This window comes from Castanea sativa, chromosome 11 (assembly GCF_040712315.1).
Source record: "Castanea sativa cultivar Marrone di Chiusa Pesio chromosome 11, ASM4071231v1".
Classification (NCBI taxonomy): Eukaryota; Viridiplantae; Streptophyta; class Magnoliopsida; order Fagales; family Fagaceae; genus Castanea; species Castanea sativa.
The window spans coordinates 31486253-31513605 of NC_134023.1; the positions used below are offsets into that span (position 1 = coordinate 31486253).

The 27353-nt window shown below is 34.3% G+C and overlaps 2 protein-coding genes across 3 annotated transcripts; one reads left to right on the forward strand and one right to left on the reverse strand.

Annotated features, from left to right (window-relative positions):
- The first annotated feature begins 250 nt into the window (after nucleotides 1-250).
- Nucleotides 251-15929, forward strand: LOC142614882 (uncharacterized). Of its 2 annotated transcripts, none has more exons than XM_075787527.1 (17): nucleotides 251-403; nucleotides 1887-1959; nucleotides 2659-2724; nucleotides 3858-3923; nucleotides 4064-4146; nucleotides 4963-5014; nucleotides 5163-5234; nucleotides 5826-5893; nucleotides 5965-6013; nucleotides 6135-6219; nucleotides 6308-6412; nucleotides 6556-6607; nucleotides 8052-8103; nucleotides 13036-13152; nucleotides 13227-13719; nucleotides 13803-14491; nucleotides 14923-15929. In XM_075787527.1, exons 1-17 carry the CDS (start codon nucleotides 273-275, stop codon nucleotides 15634-15636), a joined length of 2967 nt encoding a protein of 988 aa, XP_075643642.1. In that variant the 5' UTR covers nucleotides 251-272; the 3' UTR covers nucleotides 15637-15929. The 2 variants fall into 2 exon arrangements, with proteins under 2 accessions (XP_075643642.1, XP_075643643.1); XM_075787528.1 differs by having other exon boundaries at nucleotides 14966-15218.
- A 6248-nt stretch (nucleotides 15930-22177) lies between these two features.
- LOC142617427 (putative WRKY transcription factor 43) lies at nucleotides 22178-26738 on the reverse strand. Its single transcript, XM_075790300.1, has 2 exons — nucleotides 26247-26738; nucleotides 22178-22563 (listed from the first exon to the last, which is right to left on the reverse strand). The coding sequence occupies exons 1-2, from the start codon at nucleotides 26624-26626 to the stop codon at nucleotides 22386-22388; spliced, it is 558 nt and encodes a 185-aa protein (XP_075646415.1). The 5' UTR covers nucleotides 26627-26738; the 3' UTR covers nucleotides 22178-22385.
- Between the last annotated feature and the right edge of the window lie 615 nt (nucleotides 26739-27353).

The following is a 27353-nucleotide window of genomic DNA, read 5'->3' on the forward strand; positions in this document are numbered from 1 at the left end:
TTTGATTAATAATGAGCGTTTTTAAAACACTTGGCAAAATTCAATTTCACCCCTACGCTCTTCCTGTATTTACTGAACCTCACATTCCCCGAGTCCCGTAATTAAACCCGGAAACTAAACCATTTTAGTTAATCTCAAAACCCCGTAATGTAGTACCGTACCAAACAACAACGTTCCGTATTCCTAAATCTTAAGTAGTAAAACTCAACAACATAAAAACCTTAAGCTCCAAGAAACGTACATAGATACACACACTTTAGACTCAGAAAATAATGACTAGTGGTACACAAAGTGAGCCTCGCTTGACGTCGTCGTTTTTGGTAGATATGGTAGCTGACGCACTTCATTCTGGTCACCTCACTGACCCATCTGAACTCTCCGATCTTTGCTTCTCTCTGGCCAGGTTTCTTCGCCACCTTTTGTTTTTTTCACCTTCAAATCCCATAAATAAATTCTGGGTCTTGCCTATTTTTCATGTTTGAATATTATTCCTAGCTAAGCTAAGCTAAAGCTTATTTTATAGTTGATTAAGATTTTTTTTCTTTTTCTCTTTTTGGCCCAAACTAAATATATCAATAATTTATAATATCTTTATTCTTTAACCTATTTATTATAATACATATATATAATTTTAAAACAAATATTTTTTTTTGGATAAGTCATGTATCATGTATAATTATCCTTTGAATTATGTTATTTATTTTTCTTTAAACATGTTTTTTTAGATACAATTGTATTCCAAATGTAAATTGTTCTCTTCATGATAAGCGAAATATAATAATAACAATATTAAATTAAAGACTTTTTTTTTTTTTTAATGGACGACAAAGTAGTACATGTCCCAAACTTTTAGTCTTAAAAATTGTAGTATCTTTTCTTATACAGATGAGTTATGCCTATAATATTTTCAAAACAAATTATGAAATTATGAGAAATGATATGTCCATGAGATTTTCACAATATTTTTACAACAAATTTTAAGTTGCAGGTTGTTACTGGTTGTTATTGTTGAAGCAAAATAGTAATCTTAGTGTTAGATTCAAATTGAACCAATAACAATTAACTATTTATGATTTGTTGTGAAAATATTATAAAAATGTTGTAAACATTACACTTCTCACAAATTATAGGTGGATAGTTATTATTGGTTTTAATTTGAACCCACTATTGAAATTACTTTTTTGCCCTATTAATAATAACCTGTAATAACTTTTCACTTAGAATTTGTTGTAAAAGTGTTGCGAAGATATTGGGATATACCATTTCTCTTTCTTTTAAGGGAAAAACTATATCTATGCATTCATGTATCTTTATATCTCTAAATACAAAATGTAAAAGAGTTAATTTTTGGAAAATAAAAGGAGTTTTTATTAAAGAGATTTACTTATATATTTTTGGATATTATAATATTTGTCAATGATCATTCTCTAGAATCCTTCCCCCCCCCCCCCCCCCCCCAAAAAAAAGGACAAAAAATTGCCTACGTCAGTATATAGGGAAGCGTTTATATGTTTTGCATATCTTTTGATCAAGAATTTTACAATTAAATTGATAGTTGTCAAGTTTCATGCTGAAGTTGTATGTTATTGCCTGCGTCTGTGACCAAAATAAAAACTAAAAAAAGAAAAAAGAAAAAAAAAAGTAGTTTGCCATGCTAGGAACCTTGGCATCTTGACTTGAAGCAGAGTCAAGGGAATTATCAACTTGTTTTTGTAGTACATGCATATGAACTCTGGTTTTATTTTAATACACACTTTTGGTTACATTAATATTATGGAAATGTCAGATGACATTCTGGTTTTAGCTCTTTTATTCTAGTAACTGCTAATTGTCTCAATTTATGTTTATAAACATGGCTTTTGGTTAAGCTTTCTTGACTAATACAGAGGCATTGATCATGCAATTGCAAATAAGGAGGTTCTGCTAAAAGCAAAGGATTTGCCTGTGTTGGTTAAACAGGTAACTTGTTGCTTATGTGCATGTTTGTGCATGTGTCTGAGTTTGTGATGGCAACTCATTTCTATTCTTAATTGCATTGTATCATGTGAGATTATGACACATTTGCTTGAAAATGAGCTTTTGAGACTTGTTTTTAAGAGCTGACACACGTAATAACACCATATGATTCAGAAACATTCCCACAATCACATCAATGATGGTTTTAAATGTTTTCCTATGGTAAAGGGTTCACCACACAATTCAAAATCATAGCTCTATTAATTAATCGGATCAATCTGGCCCTAAATTATGGGTTTTTCTTCAATCACATGAACATTCCTGAAAATTGAACACAGTACTTTGAACCATTAATTTTATTTACAGTTAAACTGGTATTGGTTTCCTTTTCCATTCTATCCCATACCCTTATAATTTATCGCATGCAAATGCAGATCTTACAAGCATTTGCACATCATGTAATAATGATATTAATTCTTTTCGTTGACTGGTTCATCGTGATATATCAGATTCCTATATGTTAATGCACATAAATGCATATCTTCCCAATTTTCACACAGTTGCTTTTTTTTTTTTTTTTGTAACTTTTTCTTAATTCATCATGAGATATATTAAGTGAATATGAAAACCGTTTGCAAGTTTTGCTACTTAAATTATATTTTGAAAGGAGCTATATCCTTGAGTTCGTCTTATGCCATGTAGGTATATAAGTGCATTACTGATTGTTCACTTCAAGCAGCTGCAATGACGCTTATGATTTCGGTCAAGGTATACACAGTCACTTGTATTGTTTAACTGGATCTATTGTGGCTCTTAGCAATTATCATCTTAAATTAATTGCTAAAGATTGACTGTTGATAGTAACACAATAATTTCTTTCTTAGTATTGTCAAGAAAGCTAAACAAGTGCATTGCCAAGTGAAGTTATGAAAAATATATGTGCTCCTTCAGAGAAATGTTGAGTACCCCTTGAAATTTGTTAAGTTTGGTGCTTCGTGATGATCAATTAATCATGCATGCAACTTGTGTTGCTCCAAAAAAAACCTAATCATCAAAAGTGATAAGTACACTTACACAACTCACATCACAATAGTTGAATCCCCTTGTTTATCTTTTTTTCCCCTGGTTCTTCTGAAATAGGGGGTGGTGTAAACAATCGCATAGTGAACTTTTATCAACTCACCATGCGTGTCAGGCTCCTTTGGCCTTGTTTCAATATGAGCTTTCTACAAAGCCACATTTCACAAGAACAAGGGCCACCATCTTCCTGTTTCTGAACCAATATATTCAACAATCCTTATATACTTCAGTTACTTTACCATTCTATCCTGTTATGAGAGGATTTGAAACTATAGAGGGAACATGTGAGTTTTTATTGGTACCTGGTGGTTATAACAAAAATAATAGGTTATTCATAAAACATTGAGAAACCTCTTGGTGTATTCAAATACTCACTAGAGGTTCTGTCAAAAAAAAAAGGGTAATTTGTAGAAAGATTAATGCAAAAGGACAATTGACTCAGTGTTGGGTGTCTGATTGGTTGCTATAGCTTAGTCAAGAACCAAAGCGTGTAGTTAAGGACCTTGCCTTACCCACCTGTCAACTAGGATTGTCTCTTTGTTTTGTGAAAGCCCTAAGCTACTGCACAAACATATTTGAAGGACATGTTCTGAAACTGAGTTCAAGAATAGGTCAGAATGTTTGAGAGGAATCTGAAAATTATAACACTGTGGAGTTCTTATGATAATTTGGTTTTAAATAATCATCAATTATTCAAGGTAAAAAGTTATATATTGAGTTAGAATATTTGCGTTTAAGTCTATAATTCCTAGATGATATTTTTCCATTTTGCAAAGAATTTCCAACTAATGTTTGATTTGATATATTGATGTCTGAATTAGAATGCTTGTATGGTTGGATGGTTTCAAATTGAAGATATAGTTGATCTTCTTACTTTGGCTGAGGAGGTTAGTAAAATTTATCTTTATTATTTTTTTGGTCCTTTCTGGTTGATTTAATTGTTTTTCTTTTCCTTTTTTTTATCCATCTTCTTTTTGGCTTTAATTTTTTGGACCTATCACTTACACATGTTTTTGTGCATAATTAGATAGGTAAAAATTTCAGTAATACTGAGGATATTAACATTGAACCAAGCTATGCTCTCCCCAGTATTTCAAAAATCATTTCTAGGTATAAACTTCTCCATACTTTGCTCATCTGGCACAGTCTTCAGTGTTTAATTAATTCAGTTCTATGCAGGATCCAGAATGTTGATCTGCTTATAAGCTGCTATACATCTGTAGTTTTCGGGAAAGAAGTCAAATTCAATTCTACTCTAAATAGATACTATGTTTACATATGGATCCCTACGTCGTTACATTCCATTTAGGATTAGGAATAGGCGTAATCGGACCTGCTTTTTACATCTCTCTCGTTATTTGGGACCCTATTCATCTCTTTGGGCTTCTATTGAATCGATAAATAGGTTTGATTGTCTATCTTTTTGATATAAGGCATCCTCCGGATAATTCAAATCGAAGCAATTGGATGCCCAACTCGAGCCTATATGACTTATCTGAACTTGTTGACTTTTAGCCCAAGTAAATGACTTCCTCAGTCTGGCAGATTCCAAGTAATATATTATTTGAATATTTATGGACCTGTTTAAAATAGAATTCAGTTGTAATGAGCTGAAGCCTGGTTCACCATTGTTATCAGCCAACTTACACATGCCATGGTTATTGTCTAACTTGAAATTAAAGATTATTTAAGAATGAGGGTTCTTCACACCCCCCCCCCCCCCCCCCCACCCCCTCTCCCAACCAGAAGGACCTATAGAAGTTCAAGGTTTACTAAAATAAAAACAATGAGACTTTTTTCCCGAGAATAGGTAGTGAGATATGTGGCACTTATGAATTTCTTCTGGGAACTGAGATTTTATTCTTTCAGATCTTAGTAGTTTATTGATATATTCTTCTTTCTTCATGTATGTGTGTGCATATACAGATTCTATCCACGTATAAAGATGGGCCACATACTTGATTCACTTGAGGTTAAGGTAGGTTCTATATATCAAGTAACAAACATGCTCTTACTTATAAAAAAAAATAATAATAATAAAATAAAAAGTAACAACATGCTCTTAAGTCTAAAAAACTTTCTTTTTAAATCTCTGACTTTCTACTTTTCCAAAATCTTTTTGGTAGGCTGGGTACCGGACCATTTTCTCTGACTTCCATATCTTGAAGAGTATGGTGGTTCCTATGCAAAATCAGATAGTAAGCATGTCCTTAATTTATTGTATATAATATGTACTTTACTTACTGCCATAGCTCACCAGAAAAACATGGGATATTGCAATTTGAATCAAAATCTGTGCTTTTGTATTTTCTTGATGTACCAGTTGTCTGAATTAACTGGAATTTTATCGTTCATTCATTATTGAGATTGCATCTTGACCTCTATTTTGTAGCCATTTTTCATATCCATTTCAACACACTGCTCATGCTCTGCTCATTATGAGCTTCTTACCTTCTTCTGTGGCTTCCAGTATAATCCACTTTTACTTTAGCTTTACATTTAATTGTGGCATTTTCTTTTGTGTCATAGTCTATGTTCTGTATTACTTTCCATAGTTTTTTCATAATGGACAAATCTGTGTGACAATAGTTCCAGGTGGTTTGTACCAGGGTCAAATATAAATGCTTGCTTCTTTTAGGAGTTATGTATATTTATTTGGGAATATGCAATCAACCTCTGTTAAACATTCTGATCAATTTCTCTCTGCTTTTTATTTTTAATTATATATCCATGGAAGGTTCAACTACTGTTTTTTCAAATAAATATATTTCTTTCTTTACTTTCTTTAGGGTCTGTTTGTTGCTCAAATGGATAAGATGGACACGTCTTCTTGCATTATGACTCCACCTCAAGCAAAGTATGTGTGGTTTATCTTCTCCATTTTACTCCAAGGAATGAACTGATTAGGATATTTCTTGTCTTCTGTAGCTTTCTGTTAAATGGTCAAGGAGTACAAGGAAGAATTAACATTTCCATGGTTTGTTTAGTTATACTTAAACTTGCAGTGTTTTTTTTTTTTCTTTCAAATCTCATATTTAAAACGAAGATTGATGCTGTAAATTTTATTAATGGTGTAATGTCTTCCATGCCTGGATCAGGATACTGGACCACAGCTGCCAACAAATATTACTGCAATGGTCAAATATGGAATTAATCTTTTTCAAGCTGTTGGGCAGTTTAATGGTATGTCTGAATAAAAGATTCCATGTCCAAGCATACCTATTTGTTTGAAAATCTTCTGTTAACATAGTGATTATTTGAAATTTTATAGGTAATTATCTCATTGTTATAGCCTTCATGCATGTGATGTCATCAACTTCTGACATGCCAGTACTACAAGATTATGCTCAGCCTGTTCTTGCTTCACTTGATTCTGGTAAGACAAATGAAAGGGAAAAGGAGTATCCATATTGTTGGTTATCTTGTTTTGTGATGTTTGGAATTACTATATTTGTCTTTCTTTCTTGGATGTATGGACACAAACTAAGACGATATATTACTTATATTGAAAAATATTAGATTCTGAGATAATTGAGGGGCCATCGCGTGTTTCATTAAATTGCCCAATAAGGTACGACATTATACTGTTCTTGCCTTTTGTTATTATTAATAATCACACACTCACTCAATGAGTATTTAACTCATGACCTTACCCTCCACTTTGCTAGCTTTACTTAAGCATCACACCAAGGGTTTCCTCAATTTCAAAACTTGGGTAAAATTGCATGATTGCATCACACAAACGTTAATCGCATTTTGCTAAAAACTTCAATCAACTTGTTCTTCATTAAATTAATTTGATGAGTTACATCTTAGTTATTAAAATATAAAATCTAATAATGTGAAAATTGTATAATTTAATCTCTTGGTTTTTGGAACCCTTCCTTTTCCACCTTGTAAGCTTTTGAAAGATCACATTTTTCCACATTAACATTATAATATATATTTTTGAAATTTATTTATTATTTCAGAGTTAAAAAGAGTGCTAAATTTTTTATATTAATTTATATCAATTAGAACCCACCATTCTATTGGACTAACGCAACCCAACACTAACCAGTTCTGTTTAGTTTGGTTTTTAATTTTCATAATTATAAAGTGTTAAATTGTTATATCAGTGGAAACTAATTATATTCACTATTTTATTGGACTAAAGCAACCAAAGACTAAACAAATCTGATTGCCTTAAGTTTGATTTCTTTAAACAACTTCTGATTGAAATTCATTTGGTCCTTTGTAAAATTTCTCTGATTTGACTTTTTGTTTCTTGATACTTATTATTTATATATGTATCATGTATAAGTATTTCTCGTTGAATTTTTCAGTGCTTGACATAAGTTAATTAGTAGTATAATAGAAAAATGGAAGAGTGTGATTTTTCTTAGGACTTCCTCTTGTTCTCTCACATTATCTCCTATGCCCTAGCTGACTGCATCTAGCAGCTTGCTGCTCAATTTAAGGGGCCATCTGTTATTTGGATGAAAATGTCAATAATCACTTAGATAAGACTACTGCTTTTTTGCTCTGGATAAACTGGAACGTCCTTCTAATACTGCTATGTGAAATCAAGTCGAAGTTGCATTTTGTTGCATATGACATCCAGGGGATTGAGAAAGGGACTACTTGGTGGAGACACCATGTCCTGCTTGACATAAGGCACTCAATGTGCTGTTCCGTACTATTGATTGGGTCATAAATAAGTTATGTATCATCAACTGTTCCTTATTTCTGCTCTTCAATGTCTGTGACAATGAGCCTCAAGTCATTGAATTAGGATAAAAAAAAAATAAAAAAAATTGGACAATCATATAAATCATGTCAATTTTCATGGATCAAGTAGAAATTGGAGGCTTTTGAATACATGGTTTATTTTCTCATGACAAGCTTATTTATCAAATATATTTTCTGAACCCTGAAACCTCTTATATCCTTGGTAAACCTTAGAAAAATTAGCCTTAACATTGGCTTGTACAGACCCTGGCCTGATTGATTTCAGTTTTGTTTGGTTTGAACAGCCACAAGCGTATCAAGACTCCTGTGAAAGGACATCTCTGCAAGCATTATCAGGTGATGCTTCAATACATGAAATATTAGAAAAAATCTTGTTCTTGACATGTGCACTGGGACACAACCAGAAATAGGTTAGGTTTAAAACTTCTGGCTTAATTTTAATTTAAGATCAGGTTGAAGATGATACAACCTGAACCTGAATCTTCTTTTTATAAAGTCAACTAGATTGCTTTTTTCTTTTTTTCAGTGTGATAATCAAAATCTTCCTGAACCTGAATATTCTTTTTATAAAGTCAACTAGAACTGTTTTTTTCTTTTTTGCAGTGTGATAATCAAAACATCACCAGCAATAAGTTAAATAATTAATGAAATGATAATCAGTTGGATTTGGTTGATTAGGTGTAAATTCTAGCCCAAATTCAACCTGATCTGCTCAATGTGTTGACCAATAAAACTCCATGAGATTGCTTTGGCTGGAAAAAAGCCGGGAACTGGGGGGGGGGGGGTGGGGGAAGTGAGGAGTTAGAGAGAGAGAGCACAAGTTTGCTGGTCTGGTTCACAGTTTTGTAACTGAATCATCCTATACTTTTTTTTTCTTTGAGAATCAAATCATCCTATATTAGTTGTCACTTCAGTTCTCAATCCTGGAATTGGCAGATTGCAGATTTTTGTTGCAATCTTAGTATATAAAGCACAGGCTCTAGGCTCTCATCCACACTGTCACATCAAGACAATCATCCATGTCATATTAATAAAAGCAACAATTATCGCCATTTATTTTGAATGAGCTTTGGAGTTGTAGTACCTAACATACACTCTTTCAGCAAATTTCTCTTGTGCAACCCTAACATTCCATGCTCACCAATATAGCTAACTCGCATACATCATAATTTTGTGTCATCCGTGTTGGACTTTGCAGTAGTGGCAACTGCAATTCCACCTACAACTGTGTTTCCAACCAATCTATATAGCTTGTTTAATTTCTATCCCTTCATTACCGCCAAAGAACCTTCAGTAATCTTAATGATTCTACTGAATGGGAGGCTTTGCTGTATTTGTTGAACAGAATGGGCTTTGGGGCGAAGTGGTGTAAGTGGATCCGTACTTGTATATCCACAATTCAATTCTCTGTTTTGATTAATGGATCTCCACCTGATTTCTTTGGTAGCTCAAGGGGTTTAAGACAAGGAAATCCACTATCTCCTATGCTGTTTTTGATCATGATGGAGGTGTTTAGTAGGATGTTGAGAAGAGTGGAGGGAGCTGGTTTGATCCGTGGTTTTAAAGTTAAGGGTAGGAGTGGTGGTGGGGAATGTGTTTCACATCTATTGTTTGCAGATGATACTATCCTATTTTGTGATGCAGATGTGGAGCAAATTCTGCATATTCAATTGTTGTTACTTTGTTTTCAGGCGGTAACAGGTTTGAAGGTAAATGTGCATAAGAGTGAAATGGTTCCAATAGGGGAGGTTGTTGATGTGCATGTCCTGGCTAATATTTTGGGCTGCAGAGTTGGATCTTTGCCTATGTCTTATCTTGGCATACTGTTGGGGGCTTCACATTATTCCCCTTCTATTTGGAATCCAATTTTGGAAAAATTTGAGCAGAAATTAGCCGGGTGGAAGAAGTTGTACTTATCTAAGGGGAGTCGATTGATGTTACTCAAGAGTACGCTATCTAGTCTTCCTACTTATTTTCTATCGTTATTCACCATTCCTACTCATGTGGCCAATAAAATTGAAAAGTTGCAAAGGGACTTTCTATGGGGCAAGTCTCATCTGGTAGGGGATAAAGTTTGTGCGCCTATAGCCAATGGCGGCTTGGGGATAAGGAAACATACTACTTTCAATAAGACCTTACTGGGAAAATGGTTATGGCAGTTTGGAAAGAAGGAGGATCGGTTATGGAGGAGGTTGGTAGCTTCAAAATTTGGGGAAGATTGGGGGGGGGGGGGGGGGTTGGACCTCAAAGTTGGGTAAGGGAGTTCATGGGTGTGGTTTGTCGAGAGGTATTCGCATGGGATGGGAGGATTTCAGCAAATATTGTCAGTTTGATGTTGGATTGGGGAATAGAGTGAGGTTTTGGCAAGATGGGTGGTACGGGAATCAACCCTTTCAATTGGCCTTCCCAAGATTGTATGGTATTGCCATTGATAAGGAGAAATCTGTAGAAGCTTCTTTGTCTAGGCAGGGGGCGGAGGAGAGAATAATTTGGGATGTTCATTTTATTAGAGAATTTGAGGATTGGGAGATGGATGAAGGGCTGCATTTCCTTCGTTTATTGGGAGCTAATACTCCTTCGAGGGATGTTGGAGACCGGATGAGATGGAAGTTAAAGCCTAATGGGGAATTTGACATTCGGTCATTCTATAACAAATTAAGAGATTGTCCCTCAATTGTCTTTCCTTGGAAAGCTATATGGAGAGTAAAGGCCCCTAGACGAGTTTCTTTCTTTGTTTGGTGTGCTGCTTGGAATAAGATCCTAACGGGTGATAACTTGAGATTGAGGAGATTGGATTTTGTGGATTGGTGCATTATGTGCCGTCACTGTGGAAAGACGGTAGACCGCTTACTTCTTCATTGTGAGATGGCTTATCGGTTATGGAGTTTTGTCTTTAGAACTTTTGGCTTGTCTTGAATTATACCTAGATCGATCCCATATTTGCTTTTTGGCTGGTGGAATTGGTTGGGGAAGCTCTCAGATTTGGAATTTAGTTCCATTGGGCATCTTATGGTGTGTTTGGAAGGAGCGGAATTGGCGGACTTTTGAGGATTTGGATAGCACCAGTGATCAGTTGCTTGCTTCTTTTAGTGGGACTCTTTTTTATTGGTCTAGGGCTTGGGGACTCACGACTAGTGACTCTCTCCCTTCTTTTTTTAGCTACCTTTCTCTTTTGTAGTTTTTCTATTGTTTGGTTTTCTTTTTTATTTTTCTTCTGTTTTCTTCCTCTTGTTTTTTCTAGGTTTGCTCTATGTTCTTCATGCATAGAGTAGCCTTCGTGTATATATATATATATATATATATCACTCTTACTTATCAAAAAAAAAAAATTCTTAATGATTCTACCCTTTGATGCATTGGCTTAACCTAAATCATCTAGTTTTATCCAAAAAAAAAAAAACTAAGCTTTCCATTTTTTGATCAGTAAGAAAACAAAGCTCATTGTAAGATACAGAACATGTCTGATAACTCCAATAAATCTCACAACTCCATCAAACATCTTGATCTTCATAGTACTAATCCCAATGATTAGGCATGCAGTATCACTGCTCATAGGATCATACCTTCATTGCAAGGCCTATACATGTTAAACCATTCTTTTTTTTATCAGTAAAATATGGTAAGAGCATATAGAATCCAAAATCCATGACTCATATAGAATAACATTACCTTGTGAGACCGAAAGTAAATTTGCATCAACCTCATGGTTCTTTATTTTTTCTTCAGTGATATTAGCTAATTCTGAGGACTTATTTTCATACTTCCTCTCCTCTAGGTGCAGTTTCAACTCTTCGCACTAATATTTTTAGTATCCTTTCCTATTGGAGTCCTTCCTCTTAACTTGCTTGTATTGCGATTGTTCAACTTTGACTTTACAACAAGTCCATATGCCTGAGAATCATCACCATCTTTTTTCATCTTTACATGTGACAGCAAAGCACCAATCACCTCATTGAGTTCTAAAGTCCCCTTCCCCATATATCAACATAGTTACCAAAAGATGTAAGCAGCGATGATAATAGAAGTGTTAGTTTGTCTTCCTCTTCAAGATTTACCCTAAAATTTGGTTAGTTTAGTGTTCAACATGTTATACACGTTGAAATGCTCCAACAATTTTGTATCTTCCTTCATCAAAAAACAATAAAATTGCTTCTTCATATACAACTTGTTTATGTTTTTCTTTCTCATATGCAAACCTTATAATTTCTCTCACGGTTGTTTTTTTGTCTGTGTGTCTAGGATGTTGTGAATGACCTTATCACTTAAGTTAAGAGAAATTTCATTGACTGCGTTCTCATCCATGCCTTCCAGTCTTTGTCAACTTTTTTGTGTTTTTTTGCCTTCCCAAGTAAGGCCTTATGAACTCCATGTTGGATTAGGAGATCCTTCAATCCACATTTGCTGAAGACAAAATTTTCCCTTGCCACAAAACTTCTGTATCTCAGATTTAGTGCTTGTCATCTTTACTCTAACCAAGAGATTGAATCCTAAAATTGCTCTAATACCACATGTGCAATAGCACTCCCAAGATTCTAATCAATAATAGTAGAGACAAAGTAAATAAATAAGCACACACAAAGAAAAGGAGAATTCATGGGGTTTGACAATATGCCTACGTCATTAACAGGGAGAAGGTTCCAGTAAAAAAAAAAAAGAGATTACAATAGTGGCACAAGGATTCTCTCAAAAATCCAATTTCCAAATACGCCATAGGTTGTCTCTCACAAAGCAAATGCAGCTAGAGAACCCTTTTTTTCTTTTTTCCTTCTATGCATCTACACACATCTATCAAGACTAAAGCCAAGCATGAATATAAGTGACAATGTCAGTTAGGGTAAAACATAAATCTAGAAAAAAAGGTTTGATGGGGATTCCTTATTCTACACAAATTTGGTCAATATGACCAACCTTTATGTTGTGGCCATTCAAAACACACATCATATTAGCAGGAGATCTAGAGACCTCATGCATCTAAGGAAATGTTGATATTCTTTTCTAGCTCTCTTGCTTCATACTTGCTTACTTTGTACCCTAGGTTTGAAAGTTCCAAAAGCTCCTTGTGTATTCATATGGTTAGTGTGGGGAGACTGGTGCAATTGGTCAAAATGTTCAAAATTTGGAAAATGGCCTCCACTCTTTGCATCTGTAAATAGTCATTTGGGTTTCCATTTAATTGATGCAAATGCCTTAGTCCCTGATAAACTCGTAGTTAACTTTATTCCTTTTCTTTCTTTAAATTTGAGCCTTCCGGTTTTGTGCAAAATGCAGTGTTTCGATTATAATAATTTCATGGAGATGAACTCAAGAAGGCCGTCATGGCGTTGCCCTCATTGTAACCAGTCTGTATGTCACCCAGAGATACGCATATGCCAGGATATAGCTAAGGCAAGTTGTTTTTGTGTGTAATGTTTTCAATCAACAATATTATGACTTAAGTGAACCAATTGCTTCTCATTCAGATATTGCAAGAGGTTGCGGAGAATGTTGTTGATGTAATAATCTCGGCAGATGGATCCTGGATGGCTGTCTTGGAAAATGAGGACCATACTGAACAAACGGATCATGAGACACAGAGTTGTCAGCAAGAAAGACCTCAGCAGAGTGATTCTGATGGGATCTCATATGTTCCAGCTGAAGTTGCTGATCTTACCGTGGAAGGGCACAATGTTGGCAATGCCATGCATAAATCTGAAAGTATGAACAGGCAATATTTCGTGGATAATCCCCCATGTTCTTCTGTTTCTGGAAATATTGAGCACTCAGAAGTCAATGCTTCAGATAGAGTGAACCAAAATGGTTCTACTCAAATAGAGGAACATAGTTTCTGCTGCCCCATGTCCCACACTGTTCATGACAATTTGTCAAGAACAACAATCCCTGATTCACAATTATTGCCTCCTGGAAGCAATGAAGTTCTCACAGCTGCAAGTAATCAGCAAAATGATAGAAGGGGTATGATATTTAAAAAATATTTTCCTTTTAAAAAAATTTATTTCTTCTTATAACGCGTCACTCATAATTATTGTGTAACCTAGGCCAATCAAGAACAAGAGATGACGAACCGTTTGAAAGGAGTATTCGACGTAGACAATTTAACACTAATGATGAAAGTAGAAGTCCATTAGTGAATATCTTGGCAAAGACTACAGTCAATGAAGATGGTGCTGTTACCACCAATATAACTGAACAACACATGCCTCTACAAGAATGCAACCTTCCTTTGTCCAATCCTGCTGCCCCACATGTTTCAGTAGGTGGCACTTCACCTGTTGTAACAGACGTTGTATCTCCTCTTCTGAATCAACAATCTGTGCATGTACACAGTTTTCCTGTACCTCTCTCATCACCACAAAGCCAACTTTTAAGACCCAGTAACTTGCAGTCTGGGCAATTTGGCTTTGGAAGTCCAATTGTCAACAATGAATGTGGGAGGTTCCCATCTATGGCTATAAATGTAGGTGGAACTTCAACTTCAACTCAGGGCCTCACAGCCCAGGGTCAGGTGCCCACTTCATTTGAACAAAGAGCTTTAAATTCATTAACACCCAGTGGTACCATTTCTTCTAATTATCAGAGCACTCCTTTTATGGTACCTAATATGAGTGGATATTATGCATTTTGTGGGGGCAATGATAGAGGTCAGCAACTACTCAGGCCACTTGTGAATTCTATACCAGTCTCAGACATGGCTTCGTCTTCCATGCAAAATCATTCATTCACACAGGTTTATTTGATCTTACTTTGTTTTGTAGCTATAGCCTTTTTTTTTTCCTAGTAAGCTTGATGCATCCGTATCTAAATAGATATAATAATATTGTTTAACTTGATGCATAAGCTAGCTTAGATATGCTGCTCTAAGGTGTGTTCCTATTATATTGATTTTTGCGGATAGAAATATTTAATATGATTTTATCTATTATTTCAATTATAAGGATCATTTTTTGGGCTTATGATTTTCAATATGGGATTTAGATATTAAAGAAAAGAGGTTTTCATGTGCATAATTGAAACTGCTAAGGAGACCCTTTTCTTTCCCCTCATTCCATCTTGGAAATCAGTTGACCAAAGAGGAAGAGTGTATACGTCTATTTAATTATTTTTCTTCTGACATCATTTTTCGTCCTCTTCACTCTTTTTTTTTTTTTTAAATTACAGAACTGGAATGTTAATGGGAACCATTACATTTCTGGTCAAGCAGTCCAACAGGCTGGCAGCTTTCCTGCTCAAGGACTTGGTGCACATCACATTTCTTCCATATCCTCCTTTGGGCATCAAAATCCACCCCAATCAGGAGCTCCCTGCTTGAGGATGACTTCAGCTGTGACCCAGCCTCGAAATATTGTCCATCCATCTATTCAAGAACAAGCTGTTCAGTTTCAGCAAGGAGGTGTCAATAACACACAAACTCAGCTGAGGGCTGCTGCTCCACCAATGGCCCAGATGTCAAGAACAGCACTATTCATACCAGTTCAACTCCCGCCATCTAGAACAGGTTCATCATTGTCTCATTTTATGGCTTCTGGGCGGTTTAGGACAGCGAATGAGCAGAGAGGGAGAGTGGATGAGACAACACAGCCGGTCTTGTGTGGTGATGGCTCAACAACGGTGGCATCAGTAGATAACTGGCAGCCCTCAGGCAGAATGAGGGGAAGCCTCAGAGGTGATGCTTATGCTGCTGCTCTTAGACATTTCATGCTTAGTTCAACCCAGTGTGCTCAAGTTTCCCAAACCTCATCTGAGTTGATGACTACCCCTCATGGTCCATTGCCAATGCAAGACCTTGTCCCAAGTAGCTTCAATGCTCAAATTAACCCACCGGTACAAACTCACCTAAGGCCTGAAGGTGCAACTAGTTGGTCAAGCAGTTGATATGCTTTAAATAAAATCTCTAGGGATGCTAATCGTCATCATTTGAGTTGGGGTCACACTCTTCTCAATTTTTTTGGGATATGCATGATAACTTGCCGAGGTGCATCCTGTAACCATCTTGTGCAGTTACATGCTATTGTTTTGAGATGTTACAGAGAGTATATTTTGTGTAGTAGACTTACAGAATTCGAGGGTACTTTTAGTTGTATAGTGGTTATCCAATATGCATGAAGAGGGGAAAAAAATCATTGTTTTTTTTTCCTGGAATCATTGAACTAGATTTGAAAATTTTGAGGGGAAAAAAAAATCAAAGGTAAGAGTATTAAAAAGTTACTATAATGAAGCAACTATAATATGTCATGTTTGGATAGAATGGAATAGGGGGCTTGTTGAAAAGGTTTAGAAGAATGGTGGCATAAAACATGATTGTCTGGCATAAAGTTTACAAAAGGTATGTCCTAAAAAATATGGTCCTCTTACGAAATTTAATGAACAAAATTTTAATGGCTTTCCTAACTTAGCATTAATTGTATCTAAAAAATCAGTACCCCTATTTCATTAGAGTTTAAATAAAACTAGTATTATACACGTGCAATGCATGGTTTAAATAAAAATTATATATAAATAAATTGAAACTATACTAATAATTTGTGAGTCATTTTAAAATTAAAAAAATTATTTAATGTAAAATTAAATATCTTAATGAGCCACATGACTGAAAAAAAAAATTAAGAGGAGATATTAAGTTCCTTTCTTGAGTAACTTCGTTACCATCTCCACATATTTTAATTGGTAAAAACAAATAAATTTGAAATTTGAAATTTTAGTAAAAATGATTAAATCCACAAAATAATAACAACAACAACAATAATAATAGTTTAACCAAAATTATTTATATCACCCTGTTCTTGTTTAATATTTTCTTTTTCTTTTTTTGTTGAATTTGAATAAGATTTCTTACATGAGTTACATCTTTAGTTGATGTACTCAAAATTTTATCCTTTATCATCATACATAGAATTCCTCCATGTTTTTATATCATCCTCCTCACAAATCTTGCATAAGAGAAGGAATTTATTATTTTCCTTTGTGTGGGCATTTTTTGCAAATGTTGGGCTGGGCCACCTGATACTGCGCTAGGCCCAAAGTTTTCTAGATCAGGGAGTTGGGATCGGTCCAATAGCAACCCTCCTTAGTCCGGCTTGTGCGCAAACAATGCCCCTCTTAATCAGGCTTTGATCACATGCCCATGACAGACAAAGATGTTACATTAACTGCGGCACGCAGACATAATAAAGACAATAATGGAAATTCCTTTACGATTCAAACAAAAGTGAATAATGGGCTTTAATAAGGAATGCCAGTTTTATGAAACAGCAACAAAAAGGTAGGTATTGAATAAACAACAATAAGCTTATTAAAAGAAATAAATGTTAGTCTGCCGTATCAAGTTATGCTGCCAAGTCTAAGTCAAGAAGGGGAATCACCTCTTCAACGCGACTAATCTCTCTAAAGGAGAAATTAACTGTTTTGAAGGAGCGGGCCTAAATGACTTGTGTTTAGTGAGGTCATTCACTGTTACTAGAGAACATGGGTCGGAGAGGGAAAGGGAGATCGACCCATTCGATGCATGCCTACCACTCTGTTCTCTCTGTATTTTACTCTTCTCTCTATTTCTTCTTTCTTTCCTTTCTTTCTCTTTGTTTTTTTTTTATTTTTACTCTTCTTTCTATTCTCTCTAATTCTTTCTCTTTGTTCCCTTGGTTTTTTTACTTTTACACTCTTTTTAGTTCTAGCGACTATCCTGCCAGAGGTTCCTCCTTCTACCGTGCCCAGCAAAGGCTCCTTATATAATGCTAGTTGTGGCTGGTTTTTACCATTTTAGCTCTTAATCGTTTTTGTTTGGTGCGGGTGTCCTTGCCAACCATTACTAACTAGCCAATCACCCAGCTAACGCCACTTACCTGCACTGGCCGCGACACTCCACCTCACTAGACAAAGATGGCTCTTTTGTTTGTTTGCTTGCTTACTTGCCGTGGCATTCTTACCTGCCATGGTGTAAGTACTCTCCTTCTCTCCATCCCTCATAGCATGCACCTAGTGGTTCTAACTCAGTTTTTCCTCTTTTGAGTGGTATGTCATCCCAGCTGGACATTGCCTCCAAAAGAGGTTGAGCAAGAAACAAGAAAATGAGGTTTTCCCCTTCCCCACCGCCAGACCATGCCCTCTTACCTCTGACCCATAACCCACCACTTCCTGTATTGGCTGGGTATAGGCTGGTGGTGTTTGGGCCTTGCGCATGCCTTACTTCCATGCTCGTCCAAATTCTACTTGTTGCTCATGTGTTTGCCACAGTCTGAAGGTCCCTCTGCCTATGCTGCCATTCGTCTTTGACTTCTTATGGCGTGGACTGTTTTCCCTAACTTCTCATTTATGACTTGCTTCTTTAGGGGTTGGGTCTTGCCTAATCGTGGGCTTTTCGTGCTTTATTCTCAGCCTCGCTATTTGCTTCCTGCCACATCATTCTGTTATGCCTGTCGTGAAGTTTGCTTGATCTAGGGCTGCTAGGCCTCTTCGAGCTTTACTATTCATTCCTTCTACTCATTGGGCCCTTTACTACTTGCGGACTCCCTCATCTCGTCTACTTCCCTTTAAGCATCCTTGACTCGTTTACCTTCTTAGGGTATCCTTGGCCCTTTCCAATTCTATGCTTCCCATGGGCTTTTACTAACTCCTTAGGCTTCCTTGGCCCAAGTGCTTCATACTTCATCTTTGGGGCTCATGGATTCTCCATTACCCCTTACTTTTCTTACTTACGTTACTTCGGGCCTATTATGACAGCTGTGGCTCATTCTCGTTTTTCTACATCCATACTGCCCATGGGTTCACTATTTCTTTCTTCTGGGCCTTCTTAGGCCCATTTACTTCTTCAGGGTCCATTTTCTTACTTTACGGACCCATGACCCATTATTCCTGCCACTCGGGCTTGATGGTATTTCCATCCCACTCTCTTCTGCCCATGTCTTTGGGCTTTTCCTCCTGCTGGGTTTCTAAAAAATGAGCATCTACATCCACCAAATTAAAGTCACTCTATATGAGAATAACATAAAATTTTATAAATAGTGATATTACACTATTAAGAAAAAAAAATGTATAAATAGTGATGGTCACTTCTTTTTCTTTTTTTTTTTGGTAGAAAGGAATTTTCATTAAACAGCCAAACTAAGGGGGAAAGGGAGGATCAACAATGGTCCTGGAAACCAACAAACCACATATGTCCGAGCCTAACAGCTCTAAAAGATCCACAGGCAAATCTTGATACAAAATAAAAGGACTCTCTTGATCAGTCCCTATTCTAGCCAAACAATCAGCACACGAATTTGCTTCAAGATAACAATGCACGATCCGGACTTGGGCTATATGGGATAGCAGCTGCTTGCAGTCTTCAATAAGGGGCAAAACAAAGAGATTTGTACTAGCTGGGCTGGCGAGAAGCTGGACAACAGCTATGGCATCAAGTTGAACGATCAAAGCACTTAGGTTCATGTCTTTGCAGAGCATAAGACCATCTCTAAGGCCCCACAACTCCGTAAGAAAACTGTTTAAGTACCCAAGCCTCCTAGAGAATCCCCCGACCCACTCTTCTTGCTCATTCCTGATCAGTCCGCCACACCCAGCTCTGCCAAAGCTAGCTAATGCAAAACCATCAGTGTTGAGACAAAACCAACCGGCTTGAGGCTTCTCCCACCTAATATGCACCACCTTTCTACCACCTGCAACCTTCGGAGACAGCCCACAATGTTGGAACTCTAAGGCCTGAAACAATGCATCTTTATGGACAGAAGACTGAGCAAGTTGGTTATTAAAAACCACATTGTTCCTATGCTTCCATGCAAGCCAAATAACAAAAGGGAAAACAATACACCGGGGGGGTTGATTGCTCATTCTACTCCTATTATACTTGCAATTTTTCTCAAGCCAAGAACTCAAATTACCCTTATAGAAGTTGCTGGATTCATGGACTCCCAGCTGCCACCAAGTGAGTCCAACTGCCACCAAGTGAGTCTAGTTGCTTCACAGTCCCTCAATCTATGAAGAATGGATTCAGATTCCCTTTGACACAAAGGGCAGATAGTCGAGTCCCTCAAACACCTCCTAACAAGGCACTCACCCACTCCAATACTTGTGGGGTGTGGGTGGCAAGGGCCGGGGTTCAAGTCTCCAAGAGGGAGTTTCACACACGTATACACTTAGATTAGGCTAGAATAGAAATTCTATCTTGTATCAAAAAAAAATTGTAATTCCTTTCTCACTCAACTTTATTATCACCTCCACATATTATAATTGGCTAAAAAATAAATAAATTGAGATTTTAGTATGAATGATTAAGTCCACAAATTTATTATTTAAAGTTTAAACCACAAAATTAAAACAAATCCGTACAATGCATTTGCAATTGTTATTTAAATTTTCATTCACATACACCATAAAATAAAGATTGCCTATCGATATAACACAAAACAATTCAACTTGCCTTAATTAAAAATCCAAACTTTCGATATTTGATTTGAGTCTCAATCAATGAAATAGTTAGAAATTTAAAGGCTAAAATGCAAATCTAACCCTTTAACGTTAACTTTCTTTAGACTTTATTTCAGTTCTTTAACTTTTCTTTCGTTCATTTCAGTCCTCTAAGTTTCAAATTTATTCAATTAAGACATTTCCGTTAACTTTTGTTAAAGTTTTTTGAAAAAAAAATCTGAAAAATATTTTTCCGTCATTAATTGAATTTTATTAATTTTAAAAATCTAAAGAAAAATTTATAAAATTAAAAAATTAACCACAACATATAATAAAATTTTATGGAAAAGTCTTAATTGAATAAACTTGAAAGTTAGAGGGATGAAATAAACAAAAGCAAAGTTAAAGGTCTGAAATGAAATCTAAAGAAATTTAAAGGGTCAGTTTTGCATTTTACCCATCAATGAAAAAAGATTAGTTGTAGCTCCACACCTTCTTTCTTTACTCCTTTTAATTCATGCACTCTTCTCATAAAATTATAGGTCCTAAATCCATTGCACCGTTGGAAGTAATTTGAAAATGACATTTTGAATTTTTAGAATTACTACAACAAATGCAGCAACCAATTTATGTATTTTAGCATTTTTTATATAAAAAAAAATTGAAAGAAGCAAACTTTTTAGATGATAGCATTTTTTTTATAAATTAATATTTTGTGTCCATTTATTTTAAATTTGTCTAATCAGTTTTATTAACTATTCCTCTTTCAGAGAAAGAGGAATAGTTAATAAAACTGATTAGACAAATTTAAAATAAATGGTCACAAAATAATAATTTAAATAAATGCATTTATTTCGTACTACATGAGCTTTTCAACAAATTGAACGAAGCATTGTTATATGCTGATGGATGCTTTATGGAATCCAAACCAAATCATGTGGTTAAGTGGTTTGAGAGCAGTAAGGACTAAACATTATATATAGCAACTGAAATTATAAGGAAGAATCAAAGCCAGATTACCTCAAGTGATGCTCTACTTGGGGATTTGCGAGAATTACAAATTTGAGGAATGAAAAGTGCCAAGAAAGTGAAAGGGTTACGAAATTGGAGTCACCCAACCCAACAATGGAATAACGTGTGCTTTTTAGAGTTTGTGGGTATAACGGTTGGAAGCCTAAAAGCATTGCCAAAGCAAAATAGATATTGTAGGTGTAATTGTAATGGTGGGAATAATAAAAGGATAGTGGGAATGCTAATTAGGGTAGAGGAAATGCTGTATAGTATAATTAGATAATACACTGCTAAATGCTGGCCCTTTTTTTAATAGATATAAATATATAATAGGTAATAACTAAGCAATTGAATTGAAGGAAAGGCAAGCAGGATACTTTTTTATTTTATTTATTTTTTATATTTTATATGAAGGATCTTTAGTATAATAATAATAATAAATACAATATTTATGGGGGTTTCAAATGTAAGTGATTTTTTTTAAATAATTATTTTTTATTTTATGATTACGTTGTTCATTATCAAATGGTAATATATATATTAGTAAACAATATATACATGCACCATCACCTTTAAGAGCATAAAATACAAAAAATTTGTAACATACCATTAATTTAGGATTAATATATGCTGCCACATGTTAGATGCATGTGATGTGTTGTAGAGAAATTATTACTTACCATGTGACATCATGTGTCCACATCATTCTAAATAAATAGAAAATTACGTCACTTGTCATTATTGTGAGCATCCATCAATTATAGGATCCAACTTTTATATTATATTTTAAATAGGGTAATTTTAGAAACTTATAAATTTTTATTTAAAAGCCAGATGTTTTAAATAATATTGGCTTAAAAAGTTAGATTTTCTAAACATGGCGAAAATTGTAATTCAAACTGCACATCTTTAGTTTACATTTCCATCTTGGAAGAACATTTTTGCATTTAGAAAAACAAGTATTTTTAGTGTGGTTATGATGTTTTGGCACAATTAGAATTATCGAAAACGATAAAGATAAAGATGATGATTATAGAATACGCAAAGTAACATACCAATGCGATCTCGACGATGATATACAATGAGAATACGTACGGTTCATTTAAACAAATTAAGTCACAGATAAGATGCACTAGTATTTGGGGTTATGACCATGAAATAGCAAGAACGAAGACACTTGTGCTTGTTATGTTCTTGTACCATAGCACACAATGAGCTTAGAACCTAGATAGAAATTGCATTTGCTTCAAAAGAGGAGTCAAGGTTTCCATCAGTTTCTCACAGGGATGATTGTGAATGCCCTCATATGTTGTCACCACAATGCTCGTGTCTTTGGATAGCCTTTGGACTTGTTTCTTCACATTGCATGTGTGATGCGTGCACCGATAGTAGCTCCTTTGTCCAAGTTTAATAAAGAAAGTCAAAATTCATAGTTTCTTTTTTCAAATCAATTCAGTAAAATCAAAATTTCTGGATAACTATGATTTGATTACCACTATCACTAATCCATATGATTTCAGCGAATAAAACTATACATAATTATTAGGATATCCTACAATGATATTAATTTTACAAATCGTAATTATGAAAGTACTCTGGTAGCTCAACAAATTTAAGTGAGAATTAATTAAGGCCAAGGCTCTCTCTAATTCAGGAGTAATACTTAGATACTCTTGAAGCATAGAGAATAATGTTCATTCCTTTCACATTCATAATAGGGTCTACTTATTAAATTCAAGTAGACCCTACCATGAATTTAATGAGTAGACCTCATTATTTATCCATGTTTGAGAGGTGCTACGTCCACAATATTTTTACAACATTTTTACAACAAATCATAGGTGGTTAGTTGTTATTGGTTCAAATTTGAACCTAACACTAAGATTACTTTTTTGCCCCAACAATAACAACCAGTAACATCCTGCCACTTAGGATTTGTTGTAAAAATGTTGTAAAAATGTTGTGAACATATCATTTCTCATCCATGTTTCGAGAGTACTTAATAATTTTTCCTAATTAAGACAAAAAATAATAAATAATTGATGATATACAATTGATCTCCTAGTTTATAGTCTCATCTCCATAATTAAGAGTGAGCTAATATACTCAAGTTTTTTTTTATTTTTTTTTTATGTCTACTTTATTGTGATTGCTCTTTATCATCAGGTGAATATACTAATTATATTTTTTTAGCATAGGTAGGTTTATTTGAATCCATGCCCCTTGATGATAATAGACTTTAATTGTTAATCTAACTAAACTAAAATTCGTATACTCAATATTTCATTGGTATACTTTATTTAAAATTTAATAGTATTATTAATGTTAACATGGTGTGCTAAACATTAAACTTGATCACAATAATAACTCTAGCGTAATTTCTTTAATGATTGCATATGTATTTAGAAGTGAAGTCAGGATTTTATTTTTAGAAATTAAATAAGATTGAAATAAAAGGTTGAAAACAAAGTTAATTTAATTAAATATATAATGTATAATAAAATGCAAGTAAAATGTTAATTAAACATTGATTGACATTGAAAATTGGTTTAACAGGGAAAAGAAAACGATTGACAAAATTTAATGTAAATGTTACTTATAAATTATTTTTTCATGCTTAGCATGCATTTGGGATGCTTATTTCGTTGCTGCGTTTGCATTTTTTTTCCCCCTAGACCAGCGCCTCTTGCACTATTCATGGGACATGAACAGTACAAATAGAAAAATGAACAGTGATTTTATTAATGAGCAGTAACCAAAAAATCTTTTTTTTTTATTTATTGTTTTCAGTTTTCAATTTTCAGCAAAATAAGCAGATCCCAAACAAACCCTTAGTATTAGAGTTAAGAGTTAAGAGCTAAAATACTCATTGTTATTTTTAAGATAGGTGACTATAATTACATATTTCAAACAAATAAAATATATACATAAAAAGAATCAATATATTATTATAAATTAATTAATTAAAAAAATTAGCTATTAGTTATTCAAAAAATTCATTTAATTAATGAAAAGTAAAATAAAAAAATTAAGTTAGAATTATTACAAGTACGATAATATACTCAAGTTTTTAAAATGTTATATGTGTACCTTGATTTTAAAGAGATTGTACGCATTTTTTTATTAATTAAATTAAAATCATTAATGTTTAAAGAGATTGTATGACTTTGGTTTTTTTTTTTTTTTTTTTTTGAGATCACAATATTTATTCTTTCTATCTTAGCTTCCATGTCCAACTATCAACAGGTGGGTTTATTATTAAAAACAATTCTTAAAAATTATATATCAATATTGAAGAATTTAAAAAAAACAAATAATAGTAATAAAATTTTCGCACATTTATTAGGGGATGGAATGTCATTTTATAATAGTAAGATCTCATATAGATAGATTCTCAACAACAACAACAACAAAACAAAATAAAAGATCACATATGGACATATTTTCAATAATGAATTTTTGAATCCACATTACTATTAAAAAAATAAGGTCTAAAGTGACAACATTTTTCACAATTGTATGTTAAATAGATTGTGATGGATATACAATAAAAATGATATCATTGGAAATCTAAGTGAAAGTATCGTTACATAATCATAATTTGTTACATTAATAAGTTGCGAATTATATATTTTGTCCCTAAATTATTAAATTTTGGAATTTTTTTTTTAATTTTTAATTTTTAATGTAAGGCCCCCTTCCTCCTTGATCCCTGGTGCCGCTCATATTTGTACATCAGAGAAAGTAGGAACGGGCCATCCTTCAAGCATAAATCTATTAAATTCTAGTGCAAATTGATGAAATTGCTAAAACAACAAGGAGGAACGGGCCATCTTGAGTCTATTCAAGCATAAATCTATTAAATTCTAGTGCAAATTGATTTTGTTTTTACCTTAAAATAGCAAGTAGGAATAAGAAACATAGTTTGTTCAAGATTTAATTAACTATGTTTGGAATAGAAAGAAATGAGGTGAAAGGTGGCCAAAATATATTAATCTTACTATATTTTGATTGCCCTTCCCTTCTCCTCTCATCTTTATCTACCCAAACGCGCGATAAATGAATGAAGAAGAAGGAATGTGAACTATTATAAATAAATAACCCAAAAATAAAACAAATTACATTTTTTGTTAATATTCCTAATCCATTTTTTGGGCTCCAACCTTACTCCTCAAGCTATCTTGCCAGTCCACTGAACTTCTTGCACTTAAGACTTTTTGAATAGAGGGAGAACTAGACAAAGACTGGGATGAAATATGGGTACCCTTCTTCTATTTGGATGCCCTCGCAAGGTCCTAATCTCAATTTTCTCTCAAATTTAAAGATATTGAAAGGGAATCATACCAATTTAATGATTTTTTTTTTTTTTGTACTTCCCTTTTTTTATCATGGTCTATTATATTTACTAACATTCCAAGAAAACCCTAATCACTCATCACTCTATAATACTTCTTCTTTTTTTTTCTTCTTCTTCTTCTCCATTCTGCGGCCAAATTAATTAGGGAAGGGATACTTATATATTCCCCCTATCCTCTATCAAACATTCAAACATCCCAATAATAAATAAGGCACACTATTTGCTCCTCATATCTCTCTTCAAAAATCCAAACCTTGGAGGCCATTAAACTTAAAGGAGCAAAGTCATTGTGTAGTGAAAAATGGCAAGGATACAAATATATATATATATATATATATATTGCAACACCTTGCATTATTCTAACAATTATTTTTTTGGTTCATTGTTCAGATTAGTGACAGAATCTACCAATCTTGCTATATATATGTTAAATTTGTTCACTAGATTTTCTAGACGCGGACTAAAAGCAGATAGCTAGATTTGTGCTTCATTGAATGTGAAAATTAAAGTTTGAAGCTGGGATCAAGATTAACGACCTATAATTCTTAATTTGAGAAGATATATATGTTGGTTAAAAGTAGCTTAGTTAATAACAACCAAGAAACATGTAACAAAGCTTACATAGAACCACCGTGTATGTGTGTGTGTGTAAATAAAGCCATGCAACGTATACGTAAGAGATATGAGAAATTATAATATAATAAATGAGTAACCAGCACACCTGGGATAAACGCTGTTCTTCACAGCTTTCTGCCCATACTTTCTCCATCGATAGCCATCATCAAGTATATCATCCGCACTCCGAGTCTGAAATGCAAACCTAGGCCGTGTTGCTTTTTTGATCCTACCACCACTTTTCCTCTTATCCTTATTATTATTATTATTACCCTTTTCATGATCCAGCACAACCCCATTTGTGGAACCACTTAATTCCATGATAGGCTTAATATTATTCTCAGCTGATGGGAAGCCAGCTGGTTGAGCTGTAGAGAGAAGGCTGATCCAGTCAATTTCTGGGTCTAATGAGGGTGTGAAGAGGAAGGGAGGGGTCATGTTATTTGGTGGTAGTGATGATGTGGTTGGGGAGTTTTGGCCTTCCATTGATGTGTAATAATGGGCTAGCTCCGCTGAGAATATGTTGAGAGAGAAGATGAAAAGGTTGGAGAATGGAAGTATATAAAGAGAAAATTTTAAGATGGTGTGGAAGGTGAGAAGGGGTTGGACTGACATACGGAGAGAGATAAGTATAGATGCTTAATTATTAATTAGAAGCTTATTATAGGGGTTGAAATGAAAGGAGAGGTATATATGTCTTGCAACTAAGGTAAAGCCAACAACATTTCAACTACTTCTGTTCAACTGCCCCTGCAAGTAAAAGGAGACGTGCCCCAAGATCTATATCGTTATCATCTATGCATCATTACGCATATATATATATATATATATATATATATATATATTTGCATTAATGTCTTATCTTATATATATTCTCTCTCTCTCTCTCTCTCTCTCTCTCTCTCTCCACGTTTTATATTTACATCTAATGTACTATATGTTAATTGTGGAACTATAGAGGACACATGTTCCAAATGAAACAGATTTTAGCTTGATTTGCTAGATTCCGTTATCCAACAGATATCAGGACTATATAAAGGATATATAAATAGCCAGGTTATGACTTTATTTGATCATCTGCACGTACCACCTTTCTTTTTCTTTTTTTAATCTTTTTTTTTTTTTTTTTGTCTTCACAAACTTTCACATTTATTGAAAACATGCAAGAATCATATATATGCAAGGTGTTACATGTCATAGTAATTAATTTCAC

What these genes read in the sequence shown, in the direction of transcription:
- LOC142614882 (XM_075787527.1), top strand. Translation starts at nt 273, where the DNA reads ATGACTAGTGGTACACAAAGTGAGCCTCGCTTGACGTCGTCGTTTTTG. An exon ending in TTCTTACTTTGGCTGAGGAG is followed by an intron (nt 3,924 to 4,063) that starts GTTAGTAAAATT and finishes GTGCATAATTAG; the next exon opens with ATAGGTAAAAATTTCAGTAA. An exon ending in TTCCTATGCAAAATCAGATA is followed by an intron (nt 5,235 to 5,825) that starts GTAAGCATGTCC and finishes TACTTTCTTTAG; the next exon opens with GGTCTGTTTGTTGCTCAAAT.
- LOC142617427 (XM_075790300.1), bottom strand. Translation starts at nt 26,626, where the DNA reads ATGGAAGGCCAAAACTCCCCAACCACATCATCACTACCACCAAATAAC. An exon ending in AAGAACAGCGTTTATCCCAG is followed by an intron (nt 22,564 to 26,246) that starts GTGTGCTGGTTA and finishes ACTTGGACAAAG; the next exon opens with GAGCTACTATCGGTGCACGC.